The 19,007-nt window shown below is 45.5% G+C and overlaps 1 protein-coding gene across 1 annotated transcript in view; it reads right to left on the reverse strand.

Annotated features, from left to right (window-relative positions):
- The window catches only part of MAN1C1 (mannosidase alpha class 1C member 1), a 216,656-nt gene that overhangs the window by 142,058 nt on the left and 55,591 nt on the right, over nucleotides 1–19,007 (reverse strand). The window contains exon 2 of the mRNA XM_069079049.1: nucleotides 384–480. Within this exon, the coding sequence (XP_068935150.1) occupies nucleotides 384–480 (97 nt within the window). The remainder of the gene's footprint in view (nucleotides 1–383; nucleotides 481–19,007) is intronic.

Raw genomic sequence — 19,007 nt, forward strand, 5'->3', positions numbered from 1 at the left:
AGAAGAGAAGAGAAGAGAAGAGAAGAGAAGAGAAGAGAAGAGAAGAGAAGAGAAGAGAAGAGAAGAGAAGAGAAGAGAGGGGATGGAAGGGAAGAGGAGAGGAGGGGAGAAGAGAGGGGAGAGGAGAGGAGAAGAGAGGAGGAGGGAAGAAGAGAGGAGGGGAGGAGAGGAGGGGAGGGGAGAGAAGGGGAGGGAGAGGAGGAGGGAATGGGGAGAGAGGGATGACAAAGAGAAAGGAGAGGAGAAGAGGGAGCGGAATGAGGGAGAGAAGGGAGAGGGAGGGAAGAATGAGGAGCGGAAAGGCGCCCTGTCTCAGTCACAGTGTGCGGCCCCCATAGCCCACTGGCTTCTCCCCAGCTCCCAGAGCGTGCCAAGCCCCTCACCGAACATGCCACCCGTGTAGCCGTTCTTCGTCACCGGCCGCAGCTCGTTCTTCCCCAGCGCAAATTGCTTGTAGTTATCCCAGGCAAACTTCATCATCTGCAAGAAACATCAGGACACAAAACACTTTTGTGAACAGCCTCCGCCTCTGGTCCCTTGAAATGTAGCAGGGAATCAGATTTGGACAAATATTTGCAGTGGGAATAATTACAAAAATATAAAGAGGCAGTGGGATGGAGACAACATGTACACAGATAAATATAGACACAGTCAATACAAAGCGATTCTGAGGGGAAAGAGCACTAAGAACTGGGGGAGGGAAGAGAAAAGACCTCCGGGGAGGTGACACCTGAACTCAGTCTGGGGATGGGCCGAAGGAAAAGGAATGAACCTGAGTCAGGAAGACCTGAGCTCAAACCTGCCCTCAGACACTTAGCCGAGTGACCCTGTGCAAGTCACTTAACCCTATTTCTTTCAGCTGCCTCATCAGTGAAAATGAGCTGGAGAAGGAAAGGGGCAAACCGTTTTAGTATCTCTTCCAAGACAACCTCAAATGGGGTCATGAAGAGTCGGGTATGACTGAATATACTGTGCTTACTGTCACAAATCACCTCTCTTTTAACAGGAGGAGAAGACAGACCCAGAGAGGGGCAATAATTCATCTGCTATCAGAGTTCAGAATTTAAAACCAGAAGGCCCCTTGAGACCATGTGGTGTGGCCTCATTGCACAGAGAGAGAGTGCAAGGCCGCAGGAGGGATGGCCTGCCCATTGGCACGTGGGTAGGCTCAGCCTGAGCACACAGGTTTGGGGCTGGAGTTCGAATCCAGGACTACCTCCCTCTCCCCCACCCCCTCTGCAGCAGACTTTGCTTTGGGTTTCCTCCCTGGCTGCTGCTCCGATTCTCTGCTCACTTTGTTTGCCAGGCTCCAGGGGAAACTCATTGCTTGACCACGGCTGTTTGAAAGAGCCGAGCTGATGAACACAGCAGCTCCGGACCAGCAGCAGCAGCCCCTACCCCAGGATGGGCAGGCTTCCTGCAGCAAGTCAGACAGACCTGCAGCAGCTCTGAAAGGAGGCAAGGGAGGTGGGCGGCCCTGGGAAGCTGTTACGAGTATAAAAAGGCAGCAGAGAAGGTGGTACAGGGGCGTGCAGGAGGGGGAGGCAATCAGCCATCCTGCTGGAAAATCAAAGACCTGCCAGAGAAGAGGAGGGAGGGAAGGAGGAGGAAGGGGGGGAAGGGAATTAGAAGTAGAAATCTACCTCTGTTTGGTTTTTTAAGAATCTGTCAGTTTAGATATTTAAAAATGGATGGAATATAGTCAGCTCTCAATGATTATCCAGACTGCTGTAAACATTCAGAGTCTCAGAACATCTTCAGAGCAGGCTGGGTGGGACAGGCTGGGCTCTCAGGCCTGCCCCAACAGCTACCTGCTGGACCTCTCCTCCTGGATGTCCTGTAGGTACCTCAGCCTCACCCCATCCCAAACTGAATTCATTACCTTAGGGGCTCTTAACCTGCTGCCTTGGAATTTATTTGTTTTTTTAAAAAAATATTTTAAGAATGGTTTTCAGTTGTTTTTCAGTCATGACCCCATTTGAGGTTTTCTTGCCATTTCCTTCTCCAGCTCATTTTAAAGATGAGGAAATGGAGGCAAACAGTATTAAGTGACTCGCCCAGGGTCACACAGCTGGTGTCTGAGGTTAGATTTGAATTCAGGTCTTCCTGACTCCAGGCGCAGCACTTTATCCACTGTGCTACTTAGCTACCGCCCCCCCCCCCTTGAAAATGGTATTTCAATGCAATTGGGATCCTTTGTAATCCTGTCTTTTATTTTATGCATTTAAAAACATTCTGAGAATGGATCTTAGTCAATTTCACCTGATAGTCAAAAGGGTTCTTGTTACAAAAAAACTTAAGACCTCTTACTCTAAACCCATCTCTCCTCCAGAATTTCCCATTTCTGTCAAGGACAGCACCATTTTTCCAGTCACCAGGTTCACAATTCAGGAGTCATCCTCGGGAGGCAATGTGAGCTACAGGAAAGAGAAATTAATGTGGGATGCTGATCTTGGGGATCTAAGACCTGAGCTTGAATCCTAGCTCCCACACTGGGCACATTCCTTCCTCTTTTCCAGGCTTCATGGCTGCATTGCCTCTCAGGGCCCTTGAAACTCTCAGTTTCTGATTCATCCTATCCTACTACATTCTTACTCATCTCCCCCCATATCCAACCAAATGCAAAGTCTTGTCAATTCTACCTCCTCACTATCTCTTGCATGATTCTCCTTCTCCCTACTCACACCACAAGAGACCTCTGTTTAAGCCTTTATCACTTCACACCTGGACAATGTCACGAGCCTCCAAATTGGTCTCCGTGACCAGTGTCTCCAAACAATACACCCACACCTATCCAATGGATATTCCCAAAGCACAGGTCTGACCACATCCCTCTCCTGGAGTTCAGGAAGATTTATTGGCTCCCTCAAGGATAAAACTGAATCTTCTTGGCCTTTAAGCCCATCACAGTCTGGCTCCATCTGACCTTTCCAGGCTGGTTACACATTAGTCCCCCTTATATGCTCTACACTTCCACTAAAATGACTCACTTGCTGCTTGTTATTCATGATTTTGTATTTCCAGCTTTCCAGTCTTTGAATGGGCTTTTTTTTTTTAAGCAATTGGGGTTAAGTAACTTGCTCAAGGTTACATGGCCAGTTATTATTTCTGGGTGTGGTGTTGAGTATCTGAGCCCGGATTTGATCCAGGTCATCCCGACACTGGAGCCAGTGCTCTTACTCGCTGAGCCACCTGGCCGCCCCAAATGGGCTTTTCTTAATACCTGGAATGCTCTCCTTACTTCTGCCTTTTGGAAGCCTAGCCTCCCTTCAAGGCTCAAGTCCAAAGCCATTTTCTTCAAGCAGCCTTTCAACTTTGTATTTACTGTTCTATGACCATGATGCCCCTAGCAGAGTGGAAGCTCCCTGAGGGCAGGACTAATTCACTTTCCTATCTGTAGTACCTCTCCTAACGCTCACAGGTACCAGAGCATCCTCTTCCAAAATTGCCTTGTATTTTTTAAATTTACTTTTACATGTGCACATTGGTTTTCCTTGATAGAATGTAAGCTTCCTGAGGCCAGGAATCATTTTATTTTTGTTTTTGTATTCTCAACTCTTAAAACAATGCCTGGCACATAATAAGAGCTTAATAAATGCTTTTCCATAAAATCCTTAATTTAGAGTTGGGACCTTAGAAGGCCATCTGGTCTAACCCCCTCATTTTGCAGATGAGAAGCTAAGCGACAGAGAGGTTAAGGTCACACAGCTAGTAGTCTATGAAGTCCAAGGCCACATGGATAATTAATAGTAGACCCCAGGTCTTCTGACTCCAAATCCTGTACATTTTCCACTTTACTATGGTCCTCTGGGAGGGAGAGGGGATGAGGATATAGTGGGAAATGTAAGTGATGTAAAAATAAAGCATAACCAATATGACATAAATGTCAGTTATTATCATTCTCATGATCTCCAATTTATGGACGACAAGCAGATGGGAAATTACTTGCCCATTGTCACACAGCAAGTTTATTGGAGGCAGCACCCAAACTAGAACCCAGGTCTGGGGAGGCCTTGAATGTCCAGTGGGGGAGTCTGAATGCAGGAGCACAACACCAGAGACTCACAGCTGCAAAGATCTGTCTAGCCCAACCTCATCATTTTATATGGGACCCAAAGAGATGTAGTGGAAGATAGGGAGTAAATCATAAAATCAGTATGTGAACCCATATTCCATAACTCCTAATCTAGGCCCCAGTCTCTTAATTCATAAAATGAAGAGATTTTGCTACAAGATGAAGAAGATAGAGTTGGATGTCAGTTTGCTTGAAAAAGATCTGGGGGTCTGCAAACTCAGTAGGGGTCATCAACCTCAACATGGCAGCCAAGAGAGTTACCATGGTCTTAAGCTACGTTATGAGAGGTGTCTTTTGGAGTTGCCATATTTTTCAGAAACACTGCGCACTGTTCTCTGTTCAGCTCAGACCACATCTGTAGCATTGCGGCCAATTCTGGGCATCACATTTTAGGGAGGACCCTGACAAGCTGAAGAATGTCCAGAGTATGGGTGGCCTGGTGGCGCAGTGAGTAAAGCACCGGCCCAGAGTCAGGAGGACCCAAGTTTGGTTCCGGCCTCAGACACTTAACACCCACACAAAAAAAACTAGCCGTGTAACCTTGGGCAAGTTACTTAACCCCAATTGCCCTCCAAAAAGCAAAAAAAAAAAATGTCCAGAGTAACTAGGATGTCAAAGAGCTACAACTGACTGAAGGAACTGGGATCATTTTTAGCCTAGGGAACAGATGACTTGGGAGGCGCAGTGACTCCTGAAGGAGAAGGGCACATATTTGGGTCCCAGAGGGCAGAACTGAGAATGATGGGTTGAGGTTTCAAAGAGTGGAGCTTGGGCTTGGTGCAAGGTAAAATCCTGCTAACAATTCCAGCTGTCCCTGAGTAGAATGGACTATTTCCAGAAGCAATGGGGTCCCTCTCATCAGAGGTATTCAAACAAAGGCTGGGGTCTACTTGACCCTTTCAGGGAGAAGGAACTTTTTTTTTCCTTTAGAGGATGGTCCAGATGGTGACTAAAGTCCTTTCTAGTTCTGAGAATCTACGATTCTGTGATTTAGATGATCTCTGAGGTCACTTTCACCTCTCAGGCTTATGAGGTTGTGACATTTAGGGCCAGAATACTGAGATAAAGGCTGCTGTCTGTCTGTCTCTCTGTCTCTGTCTGTCTCTCTCTGTCTTTCTGTCCCTTTGTCTCTTTCTGTCTGTCTCTCTGTCTCTGTCTTTCTCTGTCTCTGTCTCTATGTCTCTGTCTTTCTCTCTCCCTCTGTCTCTATCTCTGTCTTTCTCTCTGTCCCTCTGTCTCTCTCTCTGTCTTTCTCTGTCCCTCTGTCTCTGTCTTTCTTTCTCTGTCTCTCTCCTTTCTTCTCTCTCTCTCTCTCTCCCTCTCCCTCTGTCTCTGTCTTTCTCTCTCTGTCCCTCTGTCTCTCTCTCTCTTTCTCTCTCTGTCCCTCTGTCTCTCTCTCTCTCTGTCTCTGTCTGTCTTTCTCTGTCTCTCTCTGTCTCTGTCTCTCTCCTTTCTTCTCTCTCTCTCTCCCTCCCCCTGCCTCCACCTCTGATGTAGATCTTTAAATGGCAGGGGCACAAAGCTCCCAGTGGCAAAGAGACAGCCTGTACAGCAAGCAAGAGAACCTAGACACGCCCTTCAGAAACAGCTTCATCTTTTTCTCAAACAATGAAGCTTGAGCTTCTCTTTAGAATGACAAGGGATCTTGGAGATGAAAAATATTTACTAGCTGGAGACAAGCTCACTTTTATTTTTAGATCAGCTTGGTACCTGTCTCCACACTCAAGAATTCTTCAGAAAAGTGACTGAAGATGGGCAATTGGATGTGCGGGAGAGAGAAGCCATTGAATCTGGAGTCCAAAGACTTGGCTTCCCCACTCCCAACTTCTTGATTATCTTGGACAAGTCACTTTCCTGAGTCTCGGTTTCCTTGTCTGTAAAACAGGGGCAATATTTGGACTGTCTGTTGCATAAGGGCTTTAGGAGATTTAAATCAGATGAAGCTTTTCCATGCAGCCATCTCCTTCTCCACCACCTAGAAAATACTTGGCAAACTGTGAATGCTTCCATGAACAGTCAGCTTTCCTCGGTATTTCCAAAAAGCTGTGTGGGTATTGAAATGATTAATATTCTAAGAGGCAGTGGATAAAATACTGAACTTAACTATCAGAAAGGACTGAGTTCAAATTCTGCTTCTGACCCAGGGCAAATCAACAATCTTCTCAGCTTCAGTCTCCTCATTTTACAAAATGTGAACAATAAAAATAACAATAGCACCAACCTCAAAGGATTATTGTTTAAGGTCAAATAAGATAATGTTTGGAAAGTGTTTTTGCAAACCTTAAGCCACCATAGAAATATGAACTTTGATGATAATTATTAATGTGTTTATATAAATGTTAGCTATTTATATTACCATCCCTCTTGACCGATGTAGATGGCAACCTTTCCAAGCCCAAGGAGAATCTCTCAGAGTTTCTGTGGCCCTCCACAATGTCCTCACCTGGCGGCCAGTCTTTCAGAAATTAACCTCTCCAGGCTTATTGCCAACATGACCAAGTTATTCCTCAGATAATAACTACACTCTATACCCCAAGCCTGCAGCCAAGACTTTCTGCTTGGTTCCAGCTCCCAGGACTTAGGCTTCCTTGGCTTGTTTTTGGAGACTTAAGGGTCACCTCCCCTCAGTGATGAAGCATCATGAAGGGGCGAGACCTTAATAGAAGAAATATTAGTTGCCACTGGAATCAGTAGCTAGTTAGGGGACAGGGTGGAGTGCTGAACTTAGAATCAGGAAATCCTGAATCGAAACCCTACCTTAGATACTTAACAGCTATTTATGGGTGATGGATCTTGGATCTGTGGATCTTGGCTAATCTCATCCTCAGTTTCCTCATCTGTAAGATGGCAGTAATAACAGCATCTATCTCATAGGGGGGTTGTGATGGTCCAATGAAGGGACACATACAGGGCTATGCAAACCTTAAAGGACTTCATCATCATACAAGTACATCTGTTCACTTCAACCAGATACTTGTTTTAAAAGAAGAAAACAAAAGAGAAGGGAGAACTACAGCAAGGGTGTCTTTGGGTTTGGCAGAACTGATACACTGACCTGGACACAGCAAAGCTGTCATTGTGCTGTAGGGAATCCTGTAGACTGGAGGGGGAAAGGCTGAATCATGAGATCTGGGTGGTGGAAAGGACACTACCACATAGAACATTAAAGTCTAGGCTGTAAGAGCTGAAAGGAGCCTTAGAACATTGAACATCAGATCTGAGAGGGGTCTCAGGATTTGGAACATCATAGATAAAAGGGGTCTTAGAACACAGAACATTAGAGCTGAAAGGAGCCTAAAATGTCAGAGCTGGGAGGGTCCTTAGAACACAGAATGTCAAGGTTGAGAGGGTCCTTCGGGCCCTTTTACTCCTAACTTCCACATCTTACACATGAGAAGACTGAGGCCTACAGGGGGGAATACCTGCCCCAAAGGTCACCCATTAAGTCAATGTCAAAGCTGGGGCTAGAATCCCTGTGTCCTGATTCCCACCCGAGGTTCTCTCTACCACTCTATCCCTTTCCTGTTGAAAAGAGAATGAAGCTCTTTTTTCTTTTTGCATAAATTCTATAAACAGGCCCAGCTGCTAGTGACCCACAGAAACAGAAGTTACCATTTCGGGGCCAGAAAGCAACCCACTGGTGAAATGGCTTTTTCGGATCATTAAGGACAAACATTCACACCATGAGGCAACCTCCTTGGTATGTCTCAGCGGGGATACCAAGGGCCCAGTGGTTTGCAGAGAGGAAATGAGAGAAGAATATAGGTTTTAATGTCCCATGAATCGAATGACTACATAGGTAGGCTGGCTAGAATGCTTGTTTGCTTTTCCCCCAGAAACCACTAACCCTCGGTTCAGCTCAGCGTAGCAACTGGCACACAGGGCTAGGGGGAGAAAATGGCCTGCGTTACATTTCTCTATCCACAACCATCTATCAGAGAAGCAGGAAAAATGATTTGTTCTGGTCTGAAGATTCACCAAGAGGGAGGGCTTAGATGAAGGTCTAGGACATAGAGTCACAGAAAGTTAGAACCGGTAGGGATCTGAGCAGCTGACTAATCCACCCTTGCCATTCTGCAGATGTGAAAGAAATGACTTGTCCACTGTCACCCCGTCAGGAAGGGGCCAATCCTACCTTATGAACTGCTCAGTTCACCAAAGGGGCACTATGAACTGAAGCAGCCACATCTGCCCCAGGAAGGCACCAGCTATCTATGAAAGACAAGACCAAGGTCTTCCATCTGAAGAAGGGAATGCAGGTTTGCGTGAAAACAACAGGTGGATTGGAAGAAGAATCTTAACTAGGGAGCTGAGTTAAGCAATCTCCTTTCTCGGGGCTTCCTGGGGAGGTAATGAAATCAATCTTCTCTGAAATCTTAAAGTTCAGACTTGGTAAGTGCCTTCTGAGGTTTGCTCAGTGGTGGCGCAGAAGGCAGCAGAATGGATGGGATGACCTAGTTCAAGGGTCCCTTCTGGTTTACCAGCTCTCCAATCCCAAGGCAAGGGGGAAGAAGGGAGGGTATTGTTAGGACTTCATATATGGTAATTCATACTGAACCCCTCTGTACCCTGTCTTTTTGGCAAGAGCTGGGAAGTCATAAGCCTCTAGAGGGCTGAGAGTCAACTCAATTTCATCTCGTTGGCTAAGGTGATGGAATTACCAAGGCTCTGGAGTCTCCCTTTAACCAACCCTTCCCAGGAGATCTCCTTTCCAGGTCATCCCACCCATTGAACCAGGGGAACATCAGCAGGACTCACTGCCAATATTCAGCTCCAACTTGTCCTGGAAATAGGAAGGTGTGACCTACCACTACTTCTCAAGTCCAGGCTTCTACAGAGCCACCAGCATGGAAGAGGGAAAACATGCACAGCTGGCATTTTCTACTGAAGTCATCCAAATATTCCTTGGTCTGCTCGTTTTCTGAGTCTTAAGTTCCAGTCTCAGCTCTATTACTAACAAGCTGTGGAACTTGGACACATCCCATAACATCTTTGGGCCTCAGTTCCCTCATTCGTAGGATGAGAGAATGGGACTTTATGACTTCTATGCTTTCTTCCTGATCTAGCATTGATCTATGCAGGGAGGGTTGTGTTTTGATATTCCACTTCTAAGACCCCCTCCCACCTCTGACATTCTATGTTCTAAGGCCCCTCCCAGCTCTGACATTCTGTGCTCTAAGCACCACCCCCGCAGATGTGACACTGTTTTAAGGGCCCTCCCATCCCTGAAGTTCCATATTCTAGGGGTCCTCCCAACTCTGACATCCTGTGTCCCAAGAGCCTTCTCAATTCTGACATTTTGTTCTAAGGCCCCTCCCAGTTCTGACATTCTGTGTTCTAAGGACTCTCCAATCCCTGACATTCCATGTTCTACAGGCCCTCCCACCTCCAACAGTGTATGACTATGCAAATAAGACCACTTGGCCTTCTCCATCCAGCATGAAATTACTCAGGCTTTGAAAACACATTCATCCTTGGAGCCTAAGTAACTGCCACCTTCTATAAGCTGTCCTCGGGTTTGCATTAATCAGACAGCTCGGTTCTGGTTTCCTTTTCATTTTTCTAAGTCTGTGATGATGGATGATATGCCCTGACACTACAGGCTTTTTAATAAGAGGTTTGCAGTGTTCTCCCACTCCTACAAGACTGAATTTTATGGGATGCGGAGGACATTTCCATGACAGTTGCAGAACCTAAGAACTATATTCTTGAAGAGATTTCTGCACTGCAATATAAAAGATAATCCAGCCACGGGCAAGAATAAAATAGTGAGCATTGGCTTGGGAGTCTTGGAAACACCAAGAAGCTTCCCAATGGCAACCAGCTGAGGCCCAGCTCCCCTGGTGGACTGGGCTTCTAGCCCCAAGCCCACTGCTGGCTTTGGCTGGGGGGGAGTCATTTCCCACCTCAGCCACAGTTTCCTTAGCTGGAGAATAAGAAGCTTTCTCTGTTCTCTGGCATATTTGTGCTTCCTCTCCCTCCCACCCCCAAAAAACTCCTTCCTTTGGATTTACATACTTGGCTGCTTATTTCATATCTCCAGGAGAATGTAAGCTCCTAGAGGGCAGGCCATTTTGTTTCTATCTCTGTAGCTCTAGCACCCAGCACAGTGCCTAGGGTATGATAAGCATCCAATAATAAGTGTTTTGTGGACTGAACTGAACAAAGTAGATTAAGTCAGAAGATAATATCCTGCAGCCCCTCCCTGCTTTGACATTTTTAGGTTCTAAGGCCCTCTCCAGGTCTGACATTCTATGTTCTAAGGGCCCTCCCAGCTGTGACATGCTCTGTTCTAAGGACCCTGTAATAGTAATGGAATTCAAAGATCCCCCTGTATTGGCTTGGTTTTTGGTTTGATTGCATTAAAACCCAGAGCTTGTTAATCCCACTTGTGGGATGGACTTGTTGACGTGAAAAGAGAGTGCTGAACTGGGAGGAGCTGATGAAGTAGATTTGGAGAGACACGAGAGAGAGGCAGAAGAATTTTTTGGAAGCAGCACCCTTTTGGAGGCAGAGGGAGACTGAGAAGATTGCTGAGGGCCACTTTGAATTGCCCAGGACTTTTGAGACCTGCCACCCAGAGCTGCCAAGGACTGAGGAGACATGGCTGTTATGCTGGTATGTGGTCTGTTTTGATATTGTTTTGCCAGATTTGTCCACTGGTGAAAGACAATCCTCTTGTTGCAGAAGTCTTGGAACCTTGCTGTTGGTTCAGAGCTGCTGAGACTGTTCTGCAGACAGAGAGTGAATACTGTCCACTGGTGAAGGACAGTGCTGTTGTTGCAGAACAGTCCTAGGACCCCTGAAAACATTAGCAAAACCCTCTTCCAGGATTTCTGTAAACATACAGCAAGAAAATACTTCTTCAGGGCTTCAGAACCAACAGCAAGGTTCTAAGACTTCTGCAACAAGAGGACTGTCCTTCACCAGTGGACAAATCTGGCAAAACAACATCAAAACAGACCACGTACCAGCATAACAGCCATGTCTCCTCAGTCCTTGGCAGCTCTGGGTGGCAGGTCTCAAAAGTCCTGGGCAATTCAAAGTGGCCCTCAGCAATCCTCTCAGTCTCTCTCTGCCTCCAAAAGGGTGCTGCTTCCAAAAAATTCTTCTGCCTCTCTCTCCAAATCTACGTCACCAGCTCCTCTCAGTTCAGCACTCTCTTTTCACATCCACAAGTCCATCCCACAAGTGGGATTAACAAGCTCTGGGTTTTAATGCAATCAAACCAAAAACCAAGCCAATACAGGGGGATCTTTGAATTCCATTACTATTACAAACCCTCCCAGCTCTAATATCTTGTGTTCTAAGGTCCCTCCCAGCTCTGACATTCTGTGTTCTAACAGCCTTTCCAACTCTGACATTCTGGGTTCTAAGGGCCCTCCCAGCTCTGACAGTTTGTGTTCTAAGTTTCCTCCCAACTCTGACATTCTGGGTTCTAAGGTCCCTCCCGGCTATGATATTTTATATTCTAAGAGCCTTCCCAACTCTGACATTCTGAGTTCTAAGGGCTCTCCCAGCTCTGAAATTCTGTGTTCTAAGGGCCCTACCAGCTCTGATATTTAGTGTTCTAAGGGCCCTCCCAGCTCTGACATCCTGTGTTCTAAGGTTCTTTCCAGCTCTGTTATTCTCTGTCCTATGGTCCCTTTCAGCTCAGACAGTTTCTGTTATAAGAAATTTCTCAGTTCTTATATTCTATGGAATTCCAATTAGACAGATGCAGATTGAGAACATTCAAGTCCTGAAATTTTAACTTAAATAAAAAAAGTTAAATTCTCCAATTAAGACTCACCAATGTTTTTCTGCAGCTTGATTTTTGATTTAGCTTTTTCCTCCCAACCTCCCCTGACACACCAATAACCAAATTTCCCCTCTCTAACTCCACAACTCTGATTTCTAACAAGACTGAATTTTCTCTTTCCTGATTACTCCCTTGGACCGAAGGTCCTCCCCGCTGGGGCATATAATGTCCCGTCATGAAGACGGCAGCTCCCGCAGAGCAAGACAACAGCCCTTTTCAGAGAAGGGGCAAAGACTGAGCTAGCGACAGGTGACTGGGAAAATGGTTCAGAAAATCCCTTGGCTGTGTATTTTTCTCCTTGGCCCCAGCTGCAGCGAGGACAGCTAAACACTCTTCAGGCAATCTCTAAAATGAGACCCCCAGATATTCCTTATGAAAGGCTCCTGTGAGATCCCTGTCAGTGACAGGACCATATAGACTAGAAGAGAGAGAAAGCCGTCCCATCCTCCCATCTCTGGGCACAGTGACTGCAATAACTGAGCATTAAATGACTTCAATTGGGCTCTTGGGACCGGGAGCTGGAGACCCCTTTGGCTGTTTTGTTAACAAGACTGCCAAGTCACAATCTTCTCATTCTTAGGATAAACAGATAATAAATAATTATTGCCATTATTAACAACAGCAGCTGTTTGGCACAATAGATGCTCAGAGATCACCAGAACATTGGGCTTGGAGTTAGAAAGACCTGGTTTGAAGTTCCCTCAACTGACGCAGGCTGTGTGAACCTAGACAAGTCACTTAACTGTGTGACTCAGGCTCTCCCTAGATTCACTCGAGTCATGGACAACTGGAGACCTGAACTGATGGAGGAAATCCCAAAGAATCACAGCTCTTTCATCAAACCCAGGTGGTCTTAACCTAGCATCTGTGAACTTGTTGGGTTTTCTTTCAATAGATGGTATTAACTATATTTTGATAAAATTGGTGTCTTTTGTAATCCTGTGCATTTTGTTTCATGCATCTAAAAACATTCTTTGGAGGAGTCCACAGACTTCCCCAGACTGCCAGAGGGATCAAGACACACAAAAGGATTTCTACAATAAATAGCAACTTACATATCTGCCCACAGAGCTGGGCAGTTATAGAACACTTTCACATGTTAGCTGCTTCAATCTTCACTATATCCTATGAAGTTGATGGATTGCGAGATAGCCAGTCAACAATCAGCTGATGAGCACTTATTAAGCACCCACTTCATACCAGGCACTGGACTTGAATACAGGGACAGGAAAAGAACCAGAACCAGCCCCTGAGGAGCTCACATCTGAATGGAGGAGACAACGTGTACATAACTCATCCCACAGGAGATAGATGAAGGTCATCTTAGAAGGAAAGGGAGGACTGGGAAGGGCCTCCAGCAGATTTGGAGTCAATGGTCATGGGTTCAAATCCTGACTCTGCTATTTGCTACCTGGGTGAGCTCAGGCAAGTCACAACTTCTTTGGGCCTCAGTTTTCTCACATGCAAAGGTAAGGGGGGCGGGGCTGGATAAGATCTTCTCCCAGGTCTCTTTTCCAGATCTAAACTCTATTATCTGTTTTCCAAATGAAGAAATAGGAGCTACAAGGAAGGGGGGGGGTCGTTATTTGCCCAAGGTCAAATGACTAGTTAATTGGTGGACCCAGGACTCAAATTCATGTCTTTGGGACTCGATAGTTCAATTCGTTTTTCTATGAGACCAGGTAGCATTGGGTTTCTTTCCTTAAAACATTGAATTCCAGGAAGATTTCAAAGACACGTGAGATAATTTATGTGAACTCATGCACAGCAGAATCAATAAAACAACATACATAATGACTACAATAATATAAGTGGGAAGAAAAAAAAACACACCAAAAACCTAAATGTTGTATAATTATAATAATTAAGCTTGGCCCCAGAGGAGATAAGAGAAAATGCATTTCCATCACTACTTTGCAGAGGTGGGGGTCTATGGGTGGGGAACAGTATATATACTGTCAGATTCAGTTGAGGTATCAGCTGACATTCTAGGTTCTAAGGCTTTTTCCTGGTTATTTCTCCCTTTCTTATTCTTTGGGTTTTCCCCCCAGTTTTGTTTGTTTTTTTTTTGTTACAAGGGATGGCCTAAATAGGTAGGTTGGAGGCATATTCATAAATGAAGGTGATATGAAAATAAAAATATCCATAAACATTTTCAAGGTGAATTCTATTCAACTTCCTAACCAGAGAAACTGTTCTTTCTTTCTTTGGAGGAAGGAAAGATGTTAGGTTTCCATTTATAAACTGGGGGGTGTCTCCAGTAAAGATATGAGCAAAGGCTCACTCTGAGACTTGCCTCCCAACTCCACCGGCATGGTTTAAAATGAGTGAAAAAGACAAGATTCATTAGGCCGAATCTAAACTCTTATCTCCCACCTTCACCCTGTCCAGATAGGAGAGTCACTCAGGGAGAATGCCCTATTCTGAGAGCAATGAAAGAAAGTTGGAGCTGGGATGTTTCCAAATGGCCAGAGATTTCAATGCAGAAATGTGCCCACGTGCTGAGATCAGGAGGCTTAGACCCTTACAAAGTTTGAATCCATCTGAGGTCACAGAGACAGCCAATGGAAAAATCCAAGTCACACGTGTTCCTCTCTTCCTGGGAGCCCAAAACAATTTAAAAATGCAGAGCATTTCCAAAGAGTTCTTTGATGAGTTCTGCCCATCTCTGCAATGATAATTAACAGATGCCTGGGAGATGGAATTTAAATGTGCCAATCAGGCCACCTCAGAAGCTTAACACAAACATTGTTCAGAGCGATTATCTTTACAAGAGAACCACTTTCATGGGGTTACAACAAATACTAACTCTCACATCAACCTGTGGCCTGTTGCCTCTGAACTCATTGGTGTCCCCTACCCACCCAGCTCTCCAAAACACTCATGCTGAACTGAACATTCCATTGGCATGACCTGAGCTGCAAGAGAGCTTAGAAACCATGGGACTTGAAATCTCTCATTTTACAAGAAAGGAAACTGAGGCACAGAGAAGAAAGGAAGTGACTTGTTTAGGGCCACATAGACAAAGCTGAACCTGAACCCAGGTCTTCAGATTCCAAATCCTGTACCCTCTCCTTTATATCATGCTGACTCTCTTAAGGAAAAAGGCTGCTACTATAATTGTTTATATATACACACCATTTCCTTTGAACAAATAGAGATGAATGTAAAGTCTGGACTCACAAAATCAGTTTCTAAAGCATAAACCCTGGAATCACATACATAATAACTACCATAATGTAAATGAAACCAGGTGACTGAATACAGATTAAATACAATGCTCATTCTTGGTCTGGAGGACAGATGAAGAATCAATAGGGAGAGGGAAATAGGGCTTCTTGACCAGGTGTGACAAATGTGTCTTCCCATTCCAATCCAATGTCCACTTAATTGCCAAAGTGATTTTCCTAAAACTGAGGTCATTCCCTTGCTCAATAAACCCCAATGGCTCACTACTACCTCTAGGATCCAGCCCTTCACAGCCTGGTGCCTTCCTACTTTTCCAGTCTTCTTACACCTCTTTAGTCCTCTCCATACACTCTACAATCCAGCAACACTGGTCTCCTTTCTCTTCCTCCTCACTTCTGCCTCCAGGCTTTCTGCAGCACAGACCATACCCCCCTTCTGCAGAAGGCCTTTTCTACTCCCATGTCTGCCCACCTCCAATGCTGGTGCCTGTCCTCTGAGATTACCCAATAAGTCACTGCATAGATCTCGCCTGTGCATGGTTATTTGCACACTGGCTTTGGCAGGGACCACAGTCTTTACTTTTCTCTGTCTCCCTTGGCTTGGCATAGCTCCTGGCCCAAAGTAAGTATTCAGTGAGTGCCTGAAGGGCTGCCTGGATGACCACACCTTCTTTGTGAATGGCTCATCATGCCTCCTAATGGGGGGGGGTATTGCTGAAGCCTTGGTCTTGGACCCCCTACTCTTGTCTCCTCTCTTGGTGTCCCCATTAGCTCCTTATCTCTGTGCACCTGACCCTTGGCTCTGTCCCCAGAACTTCAATCCCACGTCACCAATTACCTATGGGACATTTCAAATTCATGGCAAACTCAACACATCCAAACACAAACTGATTATCTTTCCCCAAACTCTCTCTCCTCTTCCAAACTTCCTGATTTCTGTCCAAAGTCCCGCCATCTTTCCAGTTGACAAGGGTCATGACCTCAACGTCTTCCCAGACTCCTCATCCTGACTTTCTCCCCACCCATGTCATTTCTCCCTTCCCAACACCTCTCACAGGTGATCCCTTCCCTCCACTCGCATGGCCGCCATTTTCGTTCAGGTCCCCATGACGTCTCACCTAAATTGAAGCAACAGTCTCCAAATGAGTCTCTCTGACTCTGTCTCTCCCTGGCTCCAGCCCATCCTACACACTGCTGCTACATCCTACCAACTGCAGTTGCTGCCTTTTGCCTCTGGAATGATATATAAACTCTGCCTAGCTCTCAAAGTCCTAGATAACCCGGCCCCAGCCTCGCTTTGCAGCCTCTCTGGGCATTTCTCCTCCTCCCTCACTTTGTGATCCAGGCAAACTGGCACTGTCTTTCTGCTCCGTGTACACACTCCATCTCCCGTTTCCATGCCTTTTCACTGGCCTATCCCACATGCCTGGGATCCTTCCTTTCCTCTACTTCCTAGTGTCTCTCTCTCCCTAGAGGAAATGGAGAGAGCGCTGGACCTATGGCCAGGAAAGCATGGGTTCAGATCCAGCCCCAGACACTTACTAGCTGTGCGACCCTGGGCAAATCCCTTCACCTCTGCCTGGCTCAGTTTCCTCATCTGTAAAAATGGGAACAATAACAGTACTTCTCTCCCAGGGTTGTTGTCAGGATCAAATGAGATTTTTGTAAATCACTTAGCCTGGCGTGTGTACAGTATTTAATGAGTGCACATTTCCTTCTTCCTTTTCTTCTTTTAAGATTCAGCCTAAGCATCACCTTGTGTATGAAGCCTTCCCTGACTCCCTTACCTGCATGTACCCTCTCTCCCAAAATACCTTGTATTGAGCAACTTCATATATTTTTTATTAATTTGATATTTATCCTGGACATAATTTTTATGAATTTATTTTCTCCCCAATTAGAATGTAGGCTTACTGTGAGTAGGGATTGTTTCATTCTTCATATTAATTGGTGCTTTAATGAGCACTTGTGGGTTGATTAATTGCCAGAGATCACACAGCCCCAGGTGGCAGAGCTTAGATTGGGCACCAGCTCCTCCTACTCCCAATCCCGTGTCCTCTGTATGTTATATGCATACATGTACATATGTATGTATGTGTAAGTCTGTCTATTAACCTGTTTGAAAGGTTTTGCTTAAATTTGTATTTGTTTAAAAGGAAGGGATGTAGAGACAAGAAAAAGAATATAAGGGGAAGGAGGAAGAGGAGGAGGAGTGATGGAAGAGGAGGAAGAGGAAGAAAAGGAAAAAGAGGGGAAGGGATAGAGAGAAGGAAGAAAAGAAGGAAGAGGGATGGAAGGGGAGGAGGAAGAGGAGGAGAAAGAGAAGGGAGAAGAAGGAAGAGGAGGAGGAAAAAGAGAAGGAAAAAGAGGGGACAGAAAGAGAAGTTGGATGATGCTGAATACTGAATGACCAACTGAAAAGTAGGAAGAAAGTCTCTCTCCCTTCTTTGACCAGGTGAAGGTCTTTAGGTGTGGAATACTGTATATATGTACAAGCCACATTAGATGTGTTATCTGATTCTACTTAACTGCTTTCTCTTTTATTCTTTGTTATGAGAGACGGTTCTCTGGGTAAAAGAATGAGGAAGGATGTATTTGGAAATAAAGACATAAACATAAAAGATAGATTTTTTTAAAAATCACTTCTTAACTACAAAATGAGCGAGGCATGCCTCCTCAGCAGAAATCTGAAAAAGATCAGAGGGTTTTAGTGGATGGCAAGCCCTCTCCAGAATGGAGGGTGGGGCACAGCAGCTGAGAAAGCTCATTCAGTTCCGATTAGGCTCCATTGAGAAAGTCCATAATGTTCGGGGTCAGGAAGATGAGAGTTTTACTGTCCTCCACCCTGCCCAGACGGCATCTGCAGCCCTGCATTCAGTACTGGGTACCACATTGTCAGGACACTGATAAGTTGGACAGTGCCCAGAGAAAGACAACCAGGATGGTCTAGAGCCCTGGGATCATGTTGTATAAAGATCAATTGTAGGAATTCTATTTAACCCATAGTAGAGAAAGCTTAGGGTCTGTATATGAATTCTCGGCTAGAATGGGAGGGGCTGTCACCCCAAAGAGAGACTGGACTTACTCTGCCTGGCCCCAAAAGGCAGATCTAGGAACAAGGGGTCAAAGTCATCAAGAGGCGAATTTGGGCTTGAGGTCAGGAAAACTTCCTTAGAATTGGCACTGCCAGCAAGTGGAATAAGCTGCTGTGTGAGGAGGCGGGCTCCCGCTCATTCAGGCCAACGCTGGATGGTCACTCAATGGCCATGTTGTTCCAGGACAGGCTGGACTAGGCAGCCTCCAAGGGCCCTTCCAACTATAAGATCCTGTGATTTGGTGAAAACCAGTAGGGAGAAGAGGCTTTGCACAAGTGGCAATGATTATGTCTGACCCAAAAAAGGGATGCCCTACTTTCTCTACCAAGGATCTTAAAAAAAAAAAAGAGGAAGAATATAATATTCACCTCTCTGTCTTTTTCTTTCACTCTCTGTCTCTGTCTCCCTCTCCTTCCCCCTTTATCCTCTCTCCCTGACACTCTTCCAGAAGGCAAGAGTACCCTACAGCATGGACCAGGAGGACCCAGAGCAAAGGACACTGGAATGGGAATCAGGAGGCATGGAAACCCAGGCCTGATTTTGCCATTGGTTCTGAATGTGAACTTAGGTAGGAAGGTTCTTCTTTCTAAGCCTCAGTTTTTCCATCTATAAAATGAGAAATTCAATTTGGTTTCTAAGGTTCTATCCAACTACAACATCCTCTAAGATCCCTCCCAACTCTGACATTCTAGGTTCTAAGGTCCCTTTTGTATTCTGAGGCCCAAGGTCCAACCTCCGTGTTCTAAGGCCCCTTTTAGCTCTGTCATTCTCTGTTCTAAGGACCCTCCCAGCTCTGACATTCTGTGTTCTAAGGGCCCTCCCAGCTCTGACATCCTGTGTTCTAAGGG

Source organism: Petaurus breviceps, unplaced genomic scaffold (genome assembly GCF_028583685.1).
Source record: "Petaurus breviceps papuanus isolate PSGF00001 unplaced genomic scaffold, PetGlider_PUasm1.0 91041, whole genome shotgun sequence".
Taxonomy (NCBI): domain Eukaryota; kingdom Metazoa; phylum Chordata; class Mammalia; order Diprotodontia; family Petauridae; genus Petaurus; species Petaurus breviceps.